We start from the raw sequence: 22,291 nt of genomic DNA on the forward strand, positions 1-22,291 counted from the left end.
GGGAATTAGGTGGGAAAATGCATAGGCTTAGAAACGCAACATAACGTCATCGAACCCGTGACGTCTGAGTCCGTGAGGGAAAGGTATAACGTTCAATCAAGCCGCAAATCAAAGACAGATAAAAGACTCGCTTTATTGCTAACGATCTTAGCTAGCGTGTTCCTCGTCACTGGGGAGTTCCCTCATTGTAGAAAGGGTTTGGTTTATCACCCCATTGCAAAAGGAAGATTAAGACATGAGACATGGGGGGAAAACCCCTCGTAAGTTCAGAAGTGAACTACTTAAGCTGGTGTTAGGAGAAAAGGCGCTGGTGAGTTCAGCGTTCCACTACAGACACACTAACCTATGCGGCGGTGAGGCAGCCAGGTTAGCGCTGGCAAGGGAGAACGCCCACTCCCGACTGCCCAGAGATGGCACTCTTTGACTGACTCACCCCCCTACCTGTCTAAGGCCGTCTGGGCCCTATGGAAACGGTGTCTCCGTCTGCTGCTCCCTCCACCACCTCCCCTCTCTGCCGCTCCCTCCACCATCTCCCCTCTGTGCCGCTCCCTTCACCATCTCCCCTCTCTGCCGCTCCCTCCACCATCTCCCCTCTCTGCCGCTCCCTCCACCATCTCCCCTCTCTGCCGCTCCCTCCACCATCTCCCCTCTCTGCCTTTCCCTCCACCATCTCCCCTCTCTGCCGCTCCCTCCACCATCTCCCCTCTCTGCCGCTCCCTCCACCATCTCCCCTCTCTGCCTTTCCCTCCACCATCTCCCCTCTCTGCCGCTCCCTCCACCATCTCCCCTCTCTGCCGTTCCCTCCATCTTCTCGCCTCCGCTTTCACGACAGGCAGGGGGCGCCGGCAAACCTGAGCCCCGCAGCGAACGCGGAGCGGGGGAAACTCGTACCTGCGCTCGGCCATGAGACTGCAACCGCAGGTGAAAATAACCAAGCAACACAGGCACACAGGAGGAAGGAGGCGGAACCTACCACAAGGTTCTTAAAAGCCACTATGGCTTTCAGGATGTCACAGTGGTCTGGGTGGGCCTCCTGGGAGGAGAAAAAAAAATAAAATAGAAAAAAGTTAAAAATTATTATTATTATTATTATTATTATTATTAAAAGTTATTCACCAAGGTGCTTCATTACTAGGACCACCAGTATGTCTACCCTAGTTCTCTCGCATTGCACTTCAGTCCTCTGCCAGCGAGGGGTTGTGAAAACATCTTTGTCAAGCCATCGCAAACAATTATCCCATTTTGCACCACCTCAACAGTCTAAGTTGATGAAGTAACCGCTACTAATTAAGCACAAACAATGACTAACAGCAATGTTTACAAGCGACACTCGTGTGTTAAAATCAGCTTGATTACTTACTAGCGTGGACATGCTGCAGTATTTTTAAATGTTGTTCAGGGGCATGATAGGTTTTGTTAAAAGCAGTGTGAAACATGCCCAAAAAGTTGAAAAAAAAATAAAAATAAATCATGATTCAACTAATAAACTAATCGTTGCCTTCAATCTAGGCTTTAAGTTGAATCGGGTACCTTACTGCAGGGCTAAAACAAAAACCTGCATCGGCCCTTCTCAGATAAAATTGGACACCCCTGCTTTATTATGGATGCATTTTTCTTTTTACTACAGTAATACTCAATCCTGGTCCTGGAGAGCCACAGAATCTGCTGCTTTTCGTTTCTCCCTTAAGATCAGCAACCGATTCAGATGCAAGAAACCAGGTGACCTAAATTAACTGTATAATCAACTGCTTTAATAGGTCAATTGCTGTGCTACTCGAGTTCTGAGTCACAACCATCCATGTTCACGTTCCTTTCCTCCTTTCGTTTTCATGAATGTCTCAGTTAGAAACGCAAGCGTACAATTAGCCACTTAACTGTGCCATTGGAGTGTCTAAGGAGACCCTGGAGAATAGCCAATAAAATAGAAGGTTAAATCCCAGCAGGTCACATGATGGAGACAAACTGGTGGCCCTATTCATTACAACAGTACACGAGGGAAATCACACTTAAAAGAATGCACCATCAGCCAGGAAATTACTGGAGTGCAGCAGGCCTGGACTGCAGGCTTCTCTGAGGGCGATTGCTCCGGCCTACCTCCACGTGCCTCCCCAGCTCCTGCAGCAGGGTTGGGTACTTGTCCAGCCGCATGAAGGGCTTGCTCAGGCTGGTGGTCAGCGTCAGGACCCCGGGGCTCGCCGCTCCCTGACTCTCCATGAACTTATCCAGCTCCTCACTGCGATACATGCACACGCACACACATGCATGCACACACAAGCATGCGCACACGCGCACGCACACACACACACACACACAAAATATTAGGCCTGTAGGGAGACCAAGCTTTTGCACTCCTAGAAGTTCTGGCACCTTTTCATTCAATATTTGAAACGCTTTTTAGTACTGGAAAAATGATGAGCCAGGACAGTCCTGTTCCTGTCATTACAATGTTCTGGTACATTTCAATCCTGTGTTCTGCCTGGAAATCAGGCGGTCCACTTTTACTTCCAAACACGCCAAACCATCTCAGAAGATGGACATTGCAGACAGATGGCAGATGATCCTGTGCTAAAGTTCACATAGTCAGTGCGTGTTTAACTTCCATTTCTGAGAACGGTTTTCAATCCGTGTATCATTCGTTCTTTTCATATTCAATTGAGAATCCAAAATCGGAAAATGAAAAAACGATTTGTCTTTGTCATGTCGTTGTCTACATGTCAATGACGACATGTCATTGTCAACATCGGCCACATAGTTTACATAAATCTCGACCATTTTTCCCAAAATTGCTTTATTTTTGAGATATCGTGTTTGTTTACGTTTTGTCCAGATAGACGTCATTCACCGCCATTCATGTTGAAACGGTGTCGAAAAACACTCTACGAGACTTGTTGCTAGGTACAGGTAATTTGCCCTTTTGAAATGCACTACGCCATTTATTTTATCTAAAATGACTGTATTACTCTAATACAAGCCATTCAAATTCGCGCATAATATCAAGTTCAAGAGCATCTCGTTTAGGCGTACGCCGGGCCTCAATAACAAACACAAGCATCGAGGTCACCGATTGGCTGAAAGTTACACCTCAGACTCGTGTCTTTACCGCTGCCTGGTTACAAAGTCCAATCAGAGCCAGCCAGAGACGTTTTGGCCAATGGGATGCAGCCAAGGAAACGTGTTCCTTCCACGGAAACTAGAAACAGAGGGTGCTTGTTACTGAGGCCCGGCGTACCCTAAATGAGACGCTCTTGAACTTGATATTATGCGCAAATTTGAATGTCAATGAGCAATGACATGTAGTAATGTAGTAACACTGGTATGGTCCTTTAAATTAGTGCATGGTTCCAGTGCGGCAATGGTGTCCATTTTACTTAAATTACTCATACCAAATTACTCAAAAAAATACTGCTTCACTCCCTGCGTGATTCTGGTTTTTCAGGCTTTCTTTCACACTGAACTGTTGGCGAACGTACTGCAAGCTTATCAAGTGCAACACACAAAGAAGTCAATAAGTTCCGGGTCACACAAATAGGACAAATTAAATATCAAAATCAAGTTCGGCCCGTGGCCCGTTTTTTCATTTCCTATTTTTGATCTGAGCATAAAATCGAAAGTACGAAAAACAAACCGTTACTCATTTTTTGGTGTCAGATTCATAAACGAATAACGAAATAACAAATCGTTTTTTCATTTTCCGATTTTGGATTCTCAGTTGAATATGAAAAGAACTAATGACACACGGATTGTTCTGCTCTAAACTCCATCAATTTCACTTTGATTTGATACAGAAGTACGCAATTACAGCGTTCTGGTTAAAAGTACAATGGCATAACAAGGTTAAAGTTGTTTTGATCACTCGCTTACTTGCACGTGCGCACACGCATGCACGCACACACACACACACACACACACACAGGTCTTTGACAGTTGTACTGCATATCAGCAAAACCACAACAATAAATATCCTGTCAGGTAAGGAACAACTTCCTGTTTATCCTCTCAGTTGAGTTGTCTTGGTTTCAAAAGATACACATTTCTTACAGAAACGAGTGATTACAGAAATGAAAGCAGAAAGTGTGGCAGCTAAAAAAAGTACCTTTCTACACACTTCCTCTCTGTTTTCACAAAGAGAAATGCACCCATAAGGTATAACCATTAAGATTAAAGGTCAATGTTCCTTCACTTGAAAATGACACCACCTGACACTTCAGTGGAACTCAGCAAGGATTTCCAAAAGACCAACCAGACTGCTGAGAAACGCGCCTAAAACTGTCATAAGCATCAGCTTATGAGTAGCGTTTAGGGGGAGCCACCCAAGTAAGAAACTGAAAACCTGACACCTAGCACATCGAATGGAAGGAGATGAGACCATCCGTGTCATCCCCACTGCCTGCCTCACCCGCCTGCAGGTCGGCAAAGACATTCAATGTGCGATAAAAAAAAAAAGCTCCAAGTCTTACAATGAGCAGCCAGGCCGAGGTGTAATAATTTGTGACTAGGGTTTTGATTCATAATACTGGGAGAGCATTTTATGTATAGAATGCAAAGTCTCCATGACGATGACACCAGATCCAGCTAGTGCAAGCCTTGCGCTGCGGTCGTGGAACTGTCTCCTGGGTGTGAAGCCCTGCCTGGGGCTCGTGGGTGTGGGTGTGAGTGTGGAACTGACTCCTGGGTGTGAAGCCCTGTCTGTGGCTCGTGGGTGTGGGTGTGAGGGTGGGACTGACTCCTGGGTGTGAAGCCCTGTCTGTGGCTCGTGGGTGTGGGTGTGAGTGTGAGTGTGGGACTGACTCCTGGGTGTGAAGCCCTGCCTGGGGCTCTTGGGTGTGGGTGTGAGTGTGGGACTGACTCCTGGGTGTGAAGCCCTGTCTGTGGCTCGTGGGTGTGGGTGTGAGTGTGGGACTGACTCCTGGGTGTGAAGCCCTGCTCGGGGCACGCGGGCGTGGTCATGGGTGCGGGCTCACCCGTGGTCTGTCAGCACGCACACCGCTGAGGGGTGGCTGGCACAGTAGGACAGGTACAGCATCTTGATCTGGCACATCAGGTTCAGGTAGCAGCCGCCCAAACGCTGCTGAGCCTCAGCCACTCTGAAAGCACACAGACAGGGGCGGGGTTATGGAAGGGGGGTGGAGAGTTATGGAAGGGGGCGGGGTTATGGAAGGGGGGGTGGAGAGTTATGGAAGGGGGAGAGGGCGGTTATTGAAGGGGGGAGTGGGGAGTTATGGAAGGGAAGTGGGGAGGAGAGAAAGGGAGGGAGAGGTAAAGACAGAGAGGAAGCGCTGGAGGTAGAGAGTGACATGAAACCTTTCTTGGAAAAGACAGACAGACTGCCCATGAACTGAATGACAAAAGCAATTAAAACATATCATGAGGGGTCTGCATATCTAATGCATAAATGTGCTTTACTCAGTTACTTTTAAATGCATCCTAGAATTTTTATTTTTTATATCTACACAATTCTATTATGTTTATTATGCTGATATTCATTAGCATTTTCTTAAATTAATTACTAATGTTTAAAAACCACCAACTATTCATTTAAAGGTTGTTGGGTTCCTGCCACTTTAATACATGCACTTTTTCCATTCTCAATTAAACATTTATTTAAGTACTGGACCAGATAAAAATGAGCCATCCTGGCAGAACTTTATATGATGATTTACTAACACATTGTCCCTGTCAAATACATACAGAACAAATAAATACAGGTACACTGTTGCCAAAATGATCCTGCTATAAAGACACTCTAGGAGCCAAGAGTGCACCCCTTCACCCTGTGTTTTTGCTTATTCCGTAATTTAAACACAAGGGGGCGCTCACCGCTCACAAAAAAATATCAAGAGACAGGGAAATTGTCATTTCATGCTTTATGAAGAAGCACATGGATGTCAGTAAAGAACAAGATTTCCTCAACATGAATTTCAGCCTCAAGAACTAATTCAGAATTCTTCACAAACACCTGAAGATTCACAAACACCTGAAGACACCTGAAGTCTGCTGCAGGAGAAAAACTTAATGGGCTAAAGGTAGGACATAATGGATTGGGTGAGCTTTAAAATAAAATTTTAAAAAAGGTGATGACAGCAATCACAAGATACTGCCATGGGGTACACTGCAGGGGTGGGACAGCCATGTTGACTGGGCGGGGCCCCAAACTCACTTGGTGCACTCTTCCAAAGCCACGCAGAGGCCCTGCTGGAACGTCAGGATGTCCTCCAGATTACCCATCAGGCTACTGCTGTCCGCACTGGACAGCCTGCAGAGGGAGAGGACACAAACACAGAGAGCGTGTTAAATCGAGGACCCAGTGAACAGGCACCCAAATACACAAGGGAATTATTTTTAAAGTCCCTCCTAATCCATTCACAAATAATCAATATACCGCATATAATTTTAAATGTATAAATCTGGAGGCGGACAGATGGCGTTTTCAGATAAAGGAAACCCTAAGTGTGACAAGGGGGCTCCACTGTATGGCACTGAATCTGGACCGCGCCAGTGCCGACTGTCACCGTAAACCAACCGGCCACTGGATCACTCGGGGTGGGAGAGTTCCAGTAAGCAGGGCTGTCCCCGCCTCATCATACAAAAAGCAGCTAAGCAGCTCACTGCAGTGCCAAAACACAGCGGGGATTGGCTACGCGTTCTGGAGGTTTCCGGAACCGACAGGGTGCAGCAGTGACGGACTGGACCTGCACATCTCATTGGGCATTTCAAATTTGAAGACAAAGCAGTATTGACCATTAAAACAGAGCTGATTGTATAGTAAATGGACTCCACATGATCAGTGTGCGGGTCCATAAAAAGACTGCAGCACAGGAGCTCCACAGAGCTCCTTTCATTTGATAACCTCATTACTTAAACCTAAACCGTGCAAAACATCAAGACCTCAAGGCATTCAGTGTGTCCGACTTTAAAGCAAGTCTGTTAACTTGCTGCAGTGCAGTTCTAAGGGATCCTGTTTCAATCCTGCTTTACAGAGTAAACAGAAAGTAATATCGGGCAAAAGCCAGGCCTGAACGCCAAAAAAGCAAACAATTGAACAAAAATAAAATAAAATAAGAAACCTTGAGGACTGTATGCACATTCTGATTTCCTTTCTCCGCCTTGGATTATATAATTGCGAGTCATATGTCGTACTAATGCAAGGAAATATGGTGGTTTGTAACTGAATTCATTAGATTTCCTCTGCTCCTGGGGCTGATGGGTGGCTCATTGAGTTCTGTGGTCTGATATGAAACCTGTGACTGGCAGCCCCCAGGGCAATGCGAGATGTGTTCTACAAGGGCCATGTTGTATGGGGACAGTCAGCATGTTTCAGTCAGTTCCTGGTGGAGAAACCTTGAGGTAGCCTCAGGTGTAGCAGGCCCACAGCTAAGGTGGGTTGGCGTAAACCTGCCACGTCGAGCACCTCCTCTCTCCCCTCCCTCCCTCCCTCCGTCCATCCCCTCCCCTCCCCTCCCCTCCCCTCCCCTCACCTGTCGCTGGACTGCAGTGGGCGGAGGTAGCAACTCAGCAGGGTCTGCAGCTCCTTCACAAACTCCCGCTCGTGCTCCAAGATGTCCTGAACCACCTGTGGGAGGGGGAGAGATGGCGTCCAGCGTCAGGCTAGCTCAAAGCTCGGCTCAGCAGCACACAGCCAGCGCCAGAGCCAGCCACGAATCAAAAGAACCGTTTACTGTCACATGACAGGTTAAGATTTCAACTACGCTGGATGCAGCTTCCTGCTCTGACCATGGCTACAGGTTCACCACATCCTCATATCACACACACACACACACACACACATACTCTAAATAAGTCATGCCTATCTGATGAAGCAGCTTAAATCCGCCAGTATTCTTCCCCGATAAGTACCTCAAAACCTATGTTGTTGTAAGATTGAGTCCACATATTAGATACTAGTATTATCCCATTATATGCATAATTACATTTGTAAGCATTATAATATTATTCAATACTGTTCTTTTCCTCCTTAGGAGGCCTGTAAGGAAGATGAGGAGTATTGTGGGGGGACGTTGTGTGAGGTAGGAGTACTGAGAAACAGTGGGGAGAGGTACAGTGTGTGCAGGGCTGCTCTTCTCAGACAGAGGTGTTGGGGCCCACTCACCACTCCATAGTAGTTCTTTGTCAGCTGAGGCACATCAAAGACTTTCACAGCTTTAGGGGACACGGGCTTCTCTAGGGGACACACAAGAGCACAGCTGTGAGTCATGTGACCAAGGAAAAAGGAGGGGAAACTCCACAGCAGTCCACAAGCACTTCATTTCGCAAATAACTCAACAACGTAGTGTTATTAGTGTTATCACAGGCCCAAATCAGGAACAATGGTTCAAGACTGCTCACGTTGCAGAAAGCAACTCGAGTGCTGACTGGTACTTCACTCACGGCCTAATTCGCACTCATGTGCCAACCTTGAAACTTTTTTTATTTTATTTGTTAAATGTTGACCTCTACAGTGAATCCGGAAAGGGGGGGGGGGGGGGGGGGGTGTCCGTGGGGAGCACTAAAAATGTGCCTGACCGTTCCCTCTCACTGACCGGACGGCTTGATCTCGCGGACGTAGTTGCTGGGGAACCAGCCGGTCTTGCCGTTGAGCGTTCCCTCCCACCAGCCGCCGTCCTCCTGCCGCGTGACGCAGATCAGCTCGCCCTTGTTGAAGGACAGCTCGTCCTCGTTGTTCTGCTTGAAGTTGAAGCGCGCCTTCACCATCAGCTGCCCTCCGCCGCCGTTCTCCGACATCTCCTGGGCACGAGGAGAGGAGGGGTGAGCAGAGCGCCCCTCCCGTGCGAAAAAACGCAGGCCCGGGGAGGAGGACGTCACGGGCTAGCCTCGAGATGTCCGACAAACTGACCGATGCGCTCATCGCTCATTAATCCTAAACAAACTGCTCCGATGATTTTCACATGACTTCAATTCTAACAAGATCAGGTCAAAACCTAATATACGGCTGGACCGGCCGACCAATGGTGTAACTTCATAACTCGGCCGACCAATGGTGTAACTTCATCACTCAGTCACAGACATTCACGTTTGTAGGGCTGGCCTCGCTGTTGCGGTCCAGCCAAAAAGTAACAACTATTATTATTATTTTATTTTTTATTGGATTCAAATGAAATTTTAAATGAGTCTTTTAATCCTGAAAGTAACAGTTATTATACTGCCCACTGCAAGAGAGTTTGGTATTTAACTTATAAAGACCATGTTTCTTAAGTTTGCAACATGGAGACGTTAAGCAATCAGCGGTGCATCTGTGTAATGAACCGTCAAACAGAAGTGACTTAAAGAGAACGTCCATTACAGAATGGAGGAGTCATGAGACCTCCAGCTTTCATGTTTAGAAACAACATGACACTTTACATCAAAAGGAATTTTACTATGTTCCCCTTTAAGTATTTGTAAAACGTAAGTCTAAATCCTTATCTAAATCTTTAGCGGTTTAATGGACATCAAAAAGCAAGAAAAACTGCGTGGTCTTTACATTACACATGAGAAAACATCAAAATAGGGTCTTTAGATTACATGAGAAAACATCAAAATACCTTTAGGGTGCTGAACACTCTAGCCTACTTGACACTAGACACAGTTTTCTATTGGACAGAAGACCTTAGGAACAGGCTGCCTATTTCATGGCATGTAGCAACAAGCTATTCACATACTTCCAAGCTTCCATTGCAAACATACCATTGCACAATCTGGAGTGATTGGATTTCTTAAGTGCCTAAAGGTCTGTTTTTCCTCCCTAACAAATTATACAGCTGACTCATCATTCTCAGGTGTTGGCCTCCTTACCGCAGGCTTGGACTGTCTGCGCAGTGACTTCGACTTGGACAGTGTGTGTGAAGAGGACTGGTTAGGGGAGGGGCTGCTGGACAGCGAACATGACCTCTCGATAACTCGATCTGTGGAGAAGAACACAACCGTAACCATCACCGCTTTGACCGCTCACACTCAAATGACCGGGAAAAATGGTTTCCACACCGCTAGTGCGTTTTCCGGCAGACGTTGCGTTTTCACCATCATTCTCCAGGGACACGTAGTTCGGTAAGAGACAGATACATTCCCAGACAGCAGTGTCATTTCAGGATAATGTCCTGTATTCAACGTGGGGCTTCAGTTCTACATACGCATAACCATCATACAGCACCCTATCACAATGTCCCTGGGTCTCAAAGACACTGCATGTACACTATATGACCAAAAGTATCTGGACACCCCTTGGTCTGGGGCTGTTTTTCATGTTTTGGGACAGGCCCCTTAGTTCTAATGAAGGCAAATCTTATTGCTACAGCATACAATCACGTTCTAGACGATTCTGTGCTTCCCTAACAGTTTTGGGAAGGGCCTTTCCTGTTTGAACATGACAATGCCCCCAGGCACACAGCAAGGTCCACATAGAAATTTTTCTTTTGAGAATTTTGTGGAAGAACTTGACTGACCTGCACAGAGCCCTGACCTCAACCCTATCCAACACCTTTGGGATCAACTGCAAAGCCAACTGCGAGCTGGGCTTAATTGCCCAGTCGGTGCCTGACCACACTAATGTTATTCTGGCTGAATGGAAACAAATCCCTGCAGCAATGTTCCAACATGCAGTATAAAGCCTTCCCAGAAGAGTAGAGGTTGTTATAGCAGCAAAGGGTGGACTAACTCCATATTAATGCCCAGAATTTTGGATGAGACCTTGGATGTAAGGTGTCCACATACTTTTGGCCATGCAGTTTAGGTACCTTAAGAAGAACTAATGTACCCTGAATGCCCATTTTCTACTGACAGGCCTTTGGCATTTCAAACATCTGAAGAGTGAGAAATGTGGTTGAATCAGCACAATTAAACACATACATTTCCTCATTTTTAATCTCAGTTGGTTGGTTGCAGGGCTGAGGCAGTGGTGCAATGCGTTTTAATATGCATGCTCAGTTTTAGGGATTTTAAATAGACCAAGAAGGAACAGATCACAGACCAAGTTGATTTCTCCCACCAGCAAGTTTTTTCACAAGTGAATACTGCAGGCATGCTGCCACAAGTCACAACTTAGCACAGATTTTGTTGTACTTGAGTAAGTTCATTTATATGAAATTATATTCAGCAGAACTGTATTCCTTTACTATAAGGATGCAGGTGAATGGGGAAGCAGGGAACTTCCTCCCTTTGAAAAACAGTATCCATTCATAGCTTAAAATGCTAAGCACCTCTCCACATGTGCAGCAATGCACAGCTATGTTGTCGATAACAACTACTGACCAAAACACAGCTACGTACCTAAAATAATGATCGATGCATAGTTTTTGTTCCAAACCAGGACTACAATACATGATATAACTAATTAACCAATCATAATCTTCAATCAAGACTTTGGTAAATAGAATCTGGCGTATTAGGCTAAGACAAAAAACCTACACCCACACTGGCCATTTTTGGATAAGATTGGAAACTTTTGTTCTCAATCATGAAATCAATGAAGACACTGTTCTTTCAAACTGTGGATTTACAGACTTTCAGGGCATTGAATATTTGCTATACTTCTGTCATCTTAGGCAGCCAGTAAGGTTTTTTGTGTGGGAGTGCATGCGATACAGGAGGTGGTCTATTGTCTTGTGTACTAGTACAATGCTGGAACAAAAAAAGTTGGCCTAAACAAAAACGCTGGCATTGTACTCAATTTAATATGAATTCACTAGGTACAGTATACCTGCTTGTTAACACACATAGCCTGCTCCTCATGTGGCTGAAACTCAATATATAAACATGTAAACATAATGAAGAGGTTTAGTTGTTGTTCAACCAAACATTAGAAATGGTAAGACGTGTGATCGAAGTGACTTTTGATTATGATTATGTATGGTGCCAGACGTGGTGGTTCCAGAATCTCAGAAACGGCTACCCTCCAGGAATTTTTACGCACTAGTCTCTAGAGTTCACAGAGAATGATGCGATAAACAAAAGGCATCCAGTGAGCTGCAGTTGAGTGGGCCAAAACACCTCGTTAATCAGAGAGGTCAGCGGAGATGGGCAGACTCATTCAAGCTAATAGCCATAAATGCTCAAATAACGGCAGTTTACAACAGTGGTGTGCAGAAGGGGATCACACATTGCATCAAACCTGGAAGCGAATGGGCTACAACTGCAGAAGGTTCCACTACTGTAAACTAAACACAGGAAGACGAGGCTACAGTGGGCATTTGATCACCAAAACTGAACAACTGAAGACTGGAAAAACATTCAGATGGGAGGGTCAGAAATTTGACATAAACAGCATGACTCCAAGCATCCATCCTGCCACGTCTCAACAGGGTGGCAGATCGCCAGGAACAGGGTTGGATGCCACTGTTCTATACAATCCAATGCATTCACGTGTCAATTAACAGAGTGGGATCTACTGTACTTTTTACTTTAAAGTACTATTACCAGACTATTACAAAGGGTTCTACAATGATAAAAGGAATAGCTCACCCTTAAAGGTTATTTAAGATGCCAGAGATGTCTGGGCTTAAGCAGAGATTTTTTTTGTTGCTCCAAGCCATTTAGTACACTCAAAAAAAGGTAACTCGAGGTTTGAGACAAATCTCTGTGAATTTGGTGGCAAAGTACCACTCAATTGCTACGTGGGAGGAAAAGTGTGCAGGCACACAGGGCACCACCCGAGCACCTTATGCTGCTTCTAGCACTGCTAATGAATAAATGCACGAGTCAGTGTGCCAGGAAACACACAGAAACACACATTCTAATATGCATGAGGAGATACTCTTGTTTTCATTGCATTACACAGCTCCCTCTGAAGCTCTCCACAAATTTCCCCGCTCCTTGGAGGCTGCCCACTCCTTACAACCGCTGCTGCTCTCACGCCGGCTCTTGGTGTCTGTCCAGCTCGACAGGCGCGGTCATTCCACGGCGGCGCTTTGCGTGCACGCCAAGAACCTGCAAGCTGTTGCGCAGCCCCGTTACTGCGCCGCGACTTGCAGGCCACGTTACATCTCTCTGCACACAAGCTGCTCTGCATAATACTGCAGGCTGAGGAAACACAGACAACCGCACTGTAAACAATGACCACTGAAAATAACTTGGATTGATTATTGCTATCGCAGAAACCTTTATGATAACTATCAAAACCGTTTTATGGCCAAACTGCCACAATGTCAATGACAGTCGATAATGTAAAACTACCATTCGCCCACTGTTTTTATCACAACATAGTCCAACTTCAACCTTTGTTTTCTGCATCAAGTAGTGTTGGGCGATTGGACGAAGACATCATGGATGTTTCAGCCCATTTCCGGTGGATTTTTTTTTTTGCTTATTTAAAGTCCTTTATTTTTTTAGTGGCGCCCAGCAAATAATGTAAACGACTCTGTGGGTTTGTCAGTCTTTGTAGGCCGGTCTGTGTGTTCAAAATGCTCAAGCTGAACCGCACGTGTGCAAACACGCAGTATTGACACGGCTGATTGGGCGAGACGCTGATATCTAACATACACACTGCGTACCTGCTGTTATCTTGTAACCTCCTTGGTACCTGCGCGTGTTTGGACTAGACGCCGAAAAGAAAGACAACGCAGTCGACAACAGCTTTGACCGGAGTGACAGAAAGTCCTCTGAAATTAATCATCTGAAATTTTAAGCAGAACGTTGTGATCGTAAACTAATGATAGCTGGTCGCAGCTTATCACCAATTGGTAATACGTGTTTTTCAAAAATTAACCAGGTGACTAATCTCGGGACTTATTTTCAAATCATGTCAGACATCTGTTCAGCCTGTCTCCGCTACACTCACTGAGCTGTAAACCCGTGAGCTGTAAAGATCTCAAGGTGATTTATTGGTTTAACTGACGAAGAGCAGGCATATTGTTTCAGTAAAGAAAGATCAGTAAAAAAGGCTGCAGATGTCAGAGGATTGGCTAAATGCATATTTATTTTGAATACAGTTTCTGAGGAGAACCGCAATCTGTCTACAATCTCCCAAGCAGCAGGGGTTGTATATGAGCATGCTAGCAATTATTTTGTGAACTGGACATTCCAAATTCAGGTGGGATTAGAGATGCCAAATTGAAAAATAAATAAATTTTAAAATAGGCCATTATGTGGAGACATACCATGTGGAGAGCACACACACACACAAAGAGTACATCAGCACATGACAATTTTAGGGGTGATGGTTTTTGAAAATTCTGACATATTGCCCAACCCTGGCGTCAAGTGCAATTATGTCATTTACCCCGCCAAAACTGAAGCACACGTGAAGAAGTAAAATTAAATGAACGAGTGTAAATGAGAAAGGGAGCGCGAAGTAAAGACTAAATCATGTGACTCATTCCTCTCTGACATTGGCGGGCTGCCCGAAAACTGCATGAGGACAGCATGTTCACCCTCAGGCCTCTGGGACGGGCTGAGGAAACACCTGCCTTGCAGGTGGGAACCTGCAGACCCTGCAACGCAGATACCGAGTCTAAACACACCATTTTCGGCAGCCCTAGTTTGCATTTACCCAACCTTTCTGACCTGAAACTGTGTGCTGGGATACCCAGCCTGCACTGCCACCGCTTCTGGGGGCAGTGGCAAAATGGAGGAGGGGGGCACCTCATTCCACCACACCCCCAATATCACCAGAGAGCGGCACTCTCAGCTGGATTCCTCCCCACACTCGCATCCAATACCTGACTCCGCAGGGCCCCCAAAAAATATCCTCCCTCCCCACCCCAAACAGCAGGAGCCAAGAGGCCGCCTTGGGGAGTATGCGTGGAAGAAATGCCTTCAGCTAACAGATACACCTTCATACACCATGTGTGTAAAAGGTGCAAACAGTCTTACAGTTTAAGACCATTATTATTTATTATACTATTACAAAATGTAGTGTAGGAACCACAGAAATGAAGGTCCAAGACCAAACTATAAACCTAAGCTGCGGCTGCAAGCTAATCTGTTTTTCACAGGAATGGGATAATGGTGTTGCACCTTTCCTTAAAGGTTCATATACGCTTTGATAAAGACCATCTGGGAAGCAGGATTAAGCGGGCATCCTATCAGTGAAAGGGACGGCGATGAGAGACGGCGAGTGGGGTGGAGAACAGATTGCAGACCGCTGCGGACTGGACATTGACCGCTCATCCCTTTCCTTATCTGTCCGGCGCACAGGCCCGGGAGCAGCGGCAGTCGCACCAGCGCCCCCCCCCCCCCCCGCGGGGAAACAAATTTCCTCTCTGGAGGTGAGGACAGGCCGGCCCCTCCGTCGGGCGCCCTCTCAGACCGAAATACGGGGGGAGCGACAGCTTGCCCTGCCGGGCCGTGCCGGACCGGGCAGAAGGGACGCGGCTGTCACGCGGGGGGGGGGGGGGGGGGCTGGGACGGGGGCCCGGGCGCCCACCGCGGCGCGGCGGCGGACTGCATGGCAGAGGACGGCGCGACGGCACGCCGAGCGACCGCGGGCGGGGCTCCGAAGAAGCGCTGCCCGCCCCTCGCGCGTCCCGGATTCCTTTCCCAATACCGCGACGGTGCCTCTGGCAGAACCGCCCCGAACGGCTTTGCCTGCCAGCTTTCGCGGCAAAGCGCGGGGTTTGGCCAGCCCACCCCGCCAGACGCTCGTCTCGGCGGGAAGAGCGGCGGGAGCGGGGCGGCACATTACCGCACGCCCTGTGAGCGGCCCGCTCGCCCTTTCACGCCACAGCCTGGCATATCTACGGTCTACACACACAGGACTCGGGCAACAGCCCCCGCTCAGCCAAACCATCGCATCGCACACCCAGGAACCCTCCGAAAAGTCCTAAGGTACTTCTGCGCCCTCAGAGCCCCTTTCTGAAAGCCCGTGTTCTAAAAGCAGCCGCTGAGCAGACGGGATGAACGCAGAGGCGGCGAAGCACCGGACCAATGAGGCTACGGGCCGGGGTCGTAAACCCAAGGAGGCGCAACTGTCGCGTCCGTCAAAAACAGAACATGCTTGCCGCGCCTGCCACGCGGACGGACATCTAAGAACCAGAGGGATGCGCGGCCCTGCGCAGTTTGAGCCTATATTTACAAAGGAAATCCTATTTTTGTCAATGTGCATCTCATGTCCAGGGCAGCTTGCCCTTTAGAATGCTACAGCAAACAGTCTACGGCTTGACTCAATGCACAAAAATATCACAACATTTACAGCATGTTCAGCAATGATAAAACTACACTTTACATGTCCCCATTTGCTATCATGAGTTTTTGTAAAGGAGTAAGTTCCTCAACAAATGTTCCTACAAGGGAAAGTAAAGCAAGCTGGCGTCTTACCTTGAGTGGCAAAGTTTACTGCAAGGAGAGTGTTCAGGATCTGGCCGAAGTTCTCACCAGCGTACAAGTCCTCTGCTTCAAAGCCCTGGAAATGACACGAAGCTTCTTCAAAACCAAAACAGAAAATGCACGCACCACACAGCCACGGGGAAAACAGCAAGGCTGAAATCATGTGACACTACGCTGGAACTCGCTCTTCACTGATCGTACACAAACAAGCAGAAAAAGGACTCGTAAAAACCATCAGTCATGAACTGAGTGGAAACATATGGGAACGCAAGTAAATGAAATGCACCAGGAAAGTTAGCCTACCTGATGCATACCCCTTATTTGTGATTAGATAATGTTCTTTTACTATGGGATTGGTTGCAAAAATACACATGGATTGGTGAGCTACCTTTAAAGTTGCAAATTCTAACCAAGGTCATTTGTGTTTGAGAGAATATATATATATATATATATATAAACACTATAATAAATAAACACTATAATAAACCTCCACTGGAAGAGAACATGCAAAAAACAAAAAATTATGAATATCACTCTCACCGTTCCCCGTTACAGAATTGCTTATTGTTTTGCCATTCTCTTTAGTGTTTATAACACAATGGAGCAATGCACTTTGGGAGTGTTTGGCTCTCTGGCTCCAAAGTCTCCATTTTGAAGGGGTGTTAACTGTTCTTTGTATCCAGGGCTGTGGTTTTTTTAATGGTCACTGACCTACATTAATGTGTTTGCACTAAACTGAACGCTTTCATTTCAAATCAAATTAGAGACTGTTAAAATCACACCCCTGGGAAACAAAAACAATGAACTTCCACTTCAAAACGGGAGACTTTGGAGCCAGCAACCACATGCATGTGAAACTCCAAAGGAAGAAAACAGAACAGCACTCTAAGCTAGCTAAAATGCTAATGATATATAGGGTTCCGTCAATGACATCAAGTCCCCAGCTGGCAACTTCTTTTATGGATATCAGCTTTTCAACAAAAAACAGAACCAGAATGGTTCAACGCATGAGACTTTCCACGCTAGTGGTATACAGTATATCTTTACTGCGTGAACTTCCCATTCATTCAATTTGCCACTCAGTGCGTTACTACAGCTTACAGTTGCCACTGTATCCATAACTGGCAAAAAGATTGTTTTTATTACTTTAAAAATGTAGTAGGCTAAAACTTGTCACATTTTCAATATAGTCTCTTCAAAAGCCAATTAATTCAAAGCTATGACAACATCTCAGCTGAACTATCACATGAACGACTTTAAAGGATGTTTAAATTCACTTTCATTTGCTGCATCTTCAAGCCCATTAATGAGACATCACCTCTCCCATTTCCAACTCCCTGTCCCACAGACATCCCTAACTGGCTTTCTAAAAACCACAAGAACCCTAGAGTCCGACCTTAAAAAGCACACTTAACAATGCAATTAATTAATAAACTAACACAAAAGACAACATAAATAGGATAAGCTATCTACAAGTTGAAAAGAGAAACCTGTGGCTGAATCGATTCCTTCCTCTTTCATTACTTCCCTGCAGAAGTGAAAGCTGAGAGACTCCATTGTCCAATCACATTACTTCTTGAGCCAATGTGAAGCTCTTAGCAGCAGTTAAAAATAGGGCCAAATTCAAAAGTGCAGACCAAATGATCGCCTTCACCGAGCCCTACCGAAACCGGAATATTCAAATGATCCAATTACAGTGGTCCTTTTCTCTTTGGTGCAGCAGGTTAGTAGTGTTTCCACAAAGCCATTTATACTCAAAGCCACAGGACCTAGGGGAAAGAGGCATCCTAAAGATACCATTCCAACTGTTTGGCTGATTGAGTTGCCCCTGTTTTGAATACACTGATTATGAGTATGCCCTGGCGTGAAGGTGCCAGTAAGAGCAAGCAACCTTCTGGTATTTGTCACTTGCTGTTCTGCAAGACTAAACAACATATATGTCATCCTTCTTAAACATTCAATATGGAAGACAGCAGTCCATTGTAACTCTTGATTACATCAGACCTGCCAACCTTGGGAAAATATTTTGAGTACCACAATAGTCAGTGTAAAGCTTAGTTCACATGCTTTCGCACCACTTCGCTTTGCACACGACAGTCTGCAAGAGACACACACACACAGACACACACACACAATTTGCTCATAATTCTAGTTTTGACTGTAGAAGTGATCAGGCAAAATTGTATAATTTGACCTGATTCTAAAATATCACTTGCACTGCACTGGGCTATATTATGATATACTTGCAAGTCAAAAGCTTGAGTACACCTGCTTAAAACCATTTTTTTCATGATTAATATTTCATTATATGATGTTTGTGCTTATACAAACTGGTTGGTACACAAAATGCGTGCAGGTTGGCACATCTGTTACATGTACAAACATGTACATTTGTATGCACGTACAGACAGACAGACATACAGACAAACTCACACACACAATTTTATCAAACTAAAACAGACCAATTTGCTATCTAAACCAAATGAGTAAAACAACTTTTACCAGGAGTGGACAAGACATTACATTACATTACAAGTGCATAGGTTTCATGATGTAGAGGCGCAAAAGAAACACTAGAGTGAAGACGAAACTTGTTGAATTTTTTTAACTACAAAGCTAAATAAAAAAACAAAAAAAACATACCAGTAATCTTATTAACTTACCACCACAATATACAGCAGCTTTTCATGTGACTGCGTGTACAGAGTAATGCACATTAACTAGCTTTAATGAGAGATCATATATAATGCTACAACAACCCCTCATAACAACCTAAAAAAAAACACCCATCACACACAGAGGCAACAAGAAAAACACCTAAAACTGAAAGGCAAGTCAAAAACAGGATGCTTGACAGTGGGATTTCTACTTGCAACTGATCTTTGTGGCTAGTGCCATCCCAGTGTTACTCAATTAGCCATACAAAGCCACAAGACCAGAGATCCCCATTAGTCTCAATTTTAGGAAGGTAGATTACAGCACTGAAAATATAGCTCTTTCTCTCCTTCTCCCTTCAAATTCATAAAAACAGAGGCTCGGTTGATTTTCACAAGTACTAAACTCAGCGTGCACGAACGTGAGGGTGTGTAGACTAGCACGCAGACCCTCGAAAGTGTACGGCCAGATAGACCTTCTTTACACTCTGCAGGCAATCAGCCTATTACATTACATTACTGGCATTTAGCAGACGCTTTTTACCCCACCCACCAGAGTTGAAAAACGTCACTCTTCGCTTGGCAAGTCGTTTTTATTGCAAACCTACCAGGCAATCAACAAACTTAAGCGTGCATAAAAAGTCAAGACAGCTGTCCTCAGTAACTTGGCCAGCTATACAACTTGTGGAGGCACAATGTTACACCAAATACTTTAGCATCATAAAGTATCACATGAAATCAACCTAGATGTAAATACAATATACATTATTAAATATTACACCAATAATTAGGCTATATGACATTACTTTACTCACACTGCTCGATTAACCACAAAATAACATAACGATACCTATGGTAGCAAGGTGAAGCCAAAGCATAAATAAAACGTTGTCTAACAGTGAACATTAGCTAAGGTACAGCAAGCAAGCCGTCATGAACTACATCGGGGTCTCACCTCTACTTTAAGGGATGTGCATCCTTTCAAAAACTCTCTTATGTTGGCAAGGCAATCCGCTTCGCCCCTCGGCTCCTGGAAGTACTGAAAACAACAGAAAACAAACAGATACAGCTAGCAAGCCCGCAAGGTAAGTTGGGCGATTTTTAAATGTGCAAAGTTACTGCTAGCTAGCCAATTCGTCTGTGTTTACTCCGTCAACCAGGAAGAGAATGGTGAAGTGGCAAAATAATTTGTCTCTTGTCAGATGCAAGTAAATCTTTTTGTTATTTTATTTTAGTCAAATTTTGCTAGCTACATAAGTAGCCAGCTACTTAGCGTGCTACCTGAGTCTACATTCCCCTCTGTCGCCCTCCTTATACATGCACAGCACATATGCGCAGAAGAGCTGCCACACCAGGAAGCAAGTTAGCCGTGGGTAGGAAGTGACGATCGCTTCGTGAACGATAGTTTTTATATTTACATTTAGATACGAGCACGAGCTAATTTCGACTTTTACATACGTTGAAACCATGGGAAAAAGTCAACAAATCAGAATGGCATTGTAACGTTAGAGTATGGGATACGCGATTTCAACTAAAAACAAAACAAAAAAACCCCAACTATTTTCGATGACCAGTTAGGCTATTTGAGGAGCTCAGCACAAGAAGACGATTTGGATGGGTCACCCATTTCAGTGATGGGGTATCCGTTTTAAACCTCCAAGTCTGTCCTGACACATCTTGATATTTTATTGGAGAGAAAATGTATTTATGATGGGCTAATTTACGCACCAATATCAACATCTTAAAATTTACAAAAAATAGTTGATGGTATTTTCAATGTTTTTAAAAAAAATGTTTTTTTAATTTAATTTTTTATTTTTTAACGTAGCCTAGTTACATTATTTTAATACGTACAGTAGGCCTTTTTCTAAATAAGTCCCGGCCCTGACCCATGCCTGAATTTCATTCAAACTGAATATATTGAGCACTGGCAAAGAAATAACGAAGGAATCCTGCAGTTAACGGTAGATTTAATTGAGGTAACTTAATTACACAAGCAATGTATGCATTGGCAACTTCATATCAAGGCGTTTCGAAATAGGAAAAATAAGAATCCTGAATGTCATCCGAAAAAAGTACAACTGATACATGTAGATTAAGTAAGGTGTTTGATTTGACAGCGCGTTTATGCGTCTTGGTTAGCCTGCCATATAAAAAAGTAGATTAAGAGCACATGTAGCTACTGGTGCATGCATAAACATAAATCCATATTAAATGCAATCGTCATAAAATGTAACTTTTTGTGCAAGACAAATCTATAAACCGCATTTTAATTTAGTAATCCACATGTGAAACATTAACCAATATAATTGAAATGAAGTGAAACTTGGCGGGTGCCCTTAAAGAATGCGGAACCTGATTGGTAATGGCTATCATGCTAGCTAGCTATAACGTTACATCCAGGAAGTTTAGAGTTCAGTTGTGCGGCATATTTTTGATATGCAAAACTGATGCTAACTCACAACCTTTAAAATGTACCTAGCATTATATGAGATAAATTATCCTGCAAAACATAGGATTTTACGGTGATATTTTCCGTACTGTTTTCACGAATACCTTGGCTACATTAATTAGCTTGCTAGCTAGCTTCTGGCGCAATTTCAATTTGCATTCTGAGGATTTGCCTAATGTGCACCTGGAAGAAAGACGTATTAGCATTAAACAATTGGCAGAACGAATGCGCCACATGTTAACCGCGGCGTTTCGTGTTTTCTTTAAACTTATAATTTTAAAAGGGGCTGACCGGATACATTACCTTCTGGACTGACCCTGGCAGAAGTCGGTCCAAGAGTTTACAGAGGACAACCCCATCTTTCAGAGACGTTTTCAGAAATTCCTCTGGATCTGCGATGTTCTTTTTCGGTGAATTAAGCACTCCTAAAGATATAAGCCACGTTACCGTCTGCTCCTCCGGGTTCATTGCTGCCGCAGGCCCCACAGTACAACACAAAGGAGCAAGTCAAAGGAGTTGCGTCAAGATGTTGCCCACATCCGTGATATCGACACTTCGTGTTTTTTTTTTTTTTTTTTTTTAAACAGTATATACGTTTTAGCAGACTTAGGTTCCCTCTCGCAGTTTTAAAATGCGTAGCATACAAGCGTCTCGCAGACTACCCCCAAGTCTCCTGAGGGGAAAAGTATTCTTATCAGAATGCTATCCTGTAATTACCGACATCGGTTGTAATTTCCTGAGGAATATAAATAACTCGTGTTTTATGTTTCATGCTATATACACATTTGGAAAGGTCTCTTAACTTATTCGGATACCTGACCAAACTTTCAGACAATTTCTAGATGTTATGTTTCGGCGAACGTACTATCCAGTTCAGAGAAAATGATCCACTAGCCAACTTCTGGCCGGGAATGCATACTGCATTTTCCCATGA

At 44.8% G+C, this 22,291-nt stretch overlaps 1 protein-coding gene across 2 annotated transcripts in view; it reads right to left on the reverse strand.

The window, feature by feature from the left end:
* Positions 1–22,278, reverse strand: part of arhgef6 (Rac/Cdc42 guanine nucleotide exchange factor (GEF) 6) — a 37,071-nt gene extending 14,793 nt beyond the window's left edge. The window contains exons 1-11 of one of the 2 annotated variants that reach the window (XM_035434246.1): positions 21,661–22,278; positions 19,861–19,944; positions 16,243–16,327; positions 9,790–9,899; positions 8,538–8,742; positions 8,108–8,178; positions 7,476–7,570; positions 6,158–6,253; positions 4,962–5,084; positions 2,095–2,233; positions 974–1,033 (exon numbers count right to left, since the gene is read on the reverse strand). In XM_035434246.1, the coding sequence (XP_035290137.1) occupies positions 974–1,033; positions 2,095–2,233; positions 4,962–5,084; positions 6,158–6,253; positions 7,476–7,570; positions 8,108–8,178; positions 8,538–8,742; positions 9,790–9,899; positions 16,243–16,327; positions 19,861–19,944; positions 21,661–21,825 (1,233 nt within the window). In that variant the 5' untranslated portion in view covers positions 21,826–22,278. The remainder of the gene's footprint in view (positions 1–973; positions 1,034–2,094; positions 2,234–4,961; positions 5,085–6,157; positions 6,254–7,475; positions 7,571–8,107; positions 8,179–8,537; positions 8,743–9,789; positions 9,900–16,242; positions 16,328–19,860; positions 19,945–21,660) is intronic. The other variant, XM_035434245.1, reaches the window with a different exon arrangement.
* Between the last annotated feature and the right edge of the window lie 13 nt (positions 22,279–22,291).

Source organism: Anguilla anguilla, chromosome 9 (assembly GCF_013347855.1).
Source record: "Anguilla anguilla isolate fAngAng1 chromosome 9, fAngAng1.pri, whole genome shotgun sequence".
Lineage (NCBI taxonomy): Eukaryota > Metazoa > Chordata > Actinopteri > Anguilliformes > Anguillidae > Anguilla > Anguilla anguilla.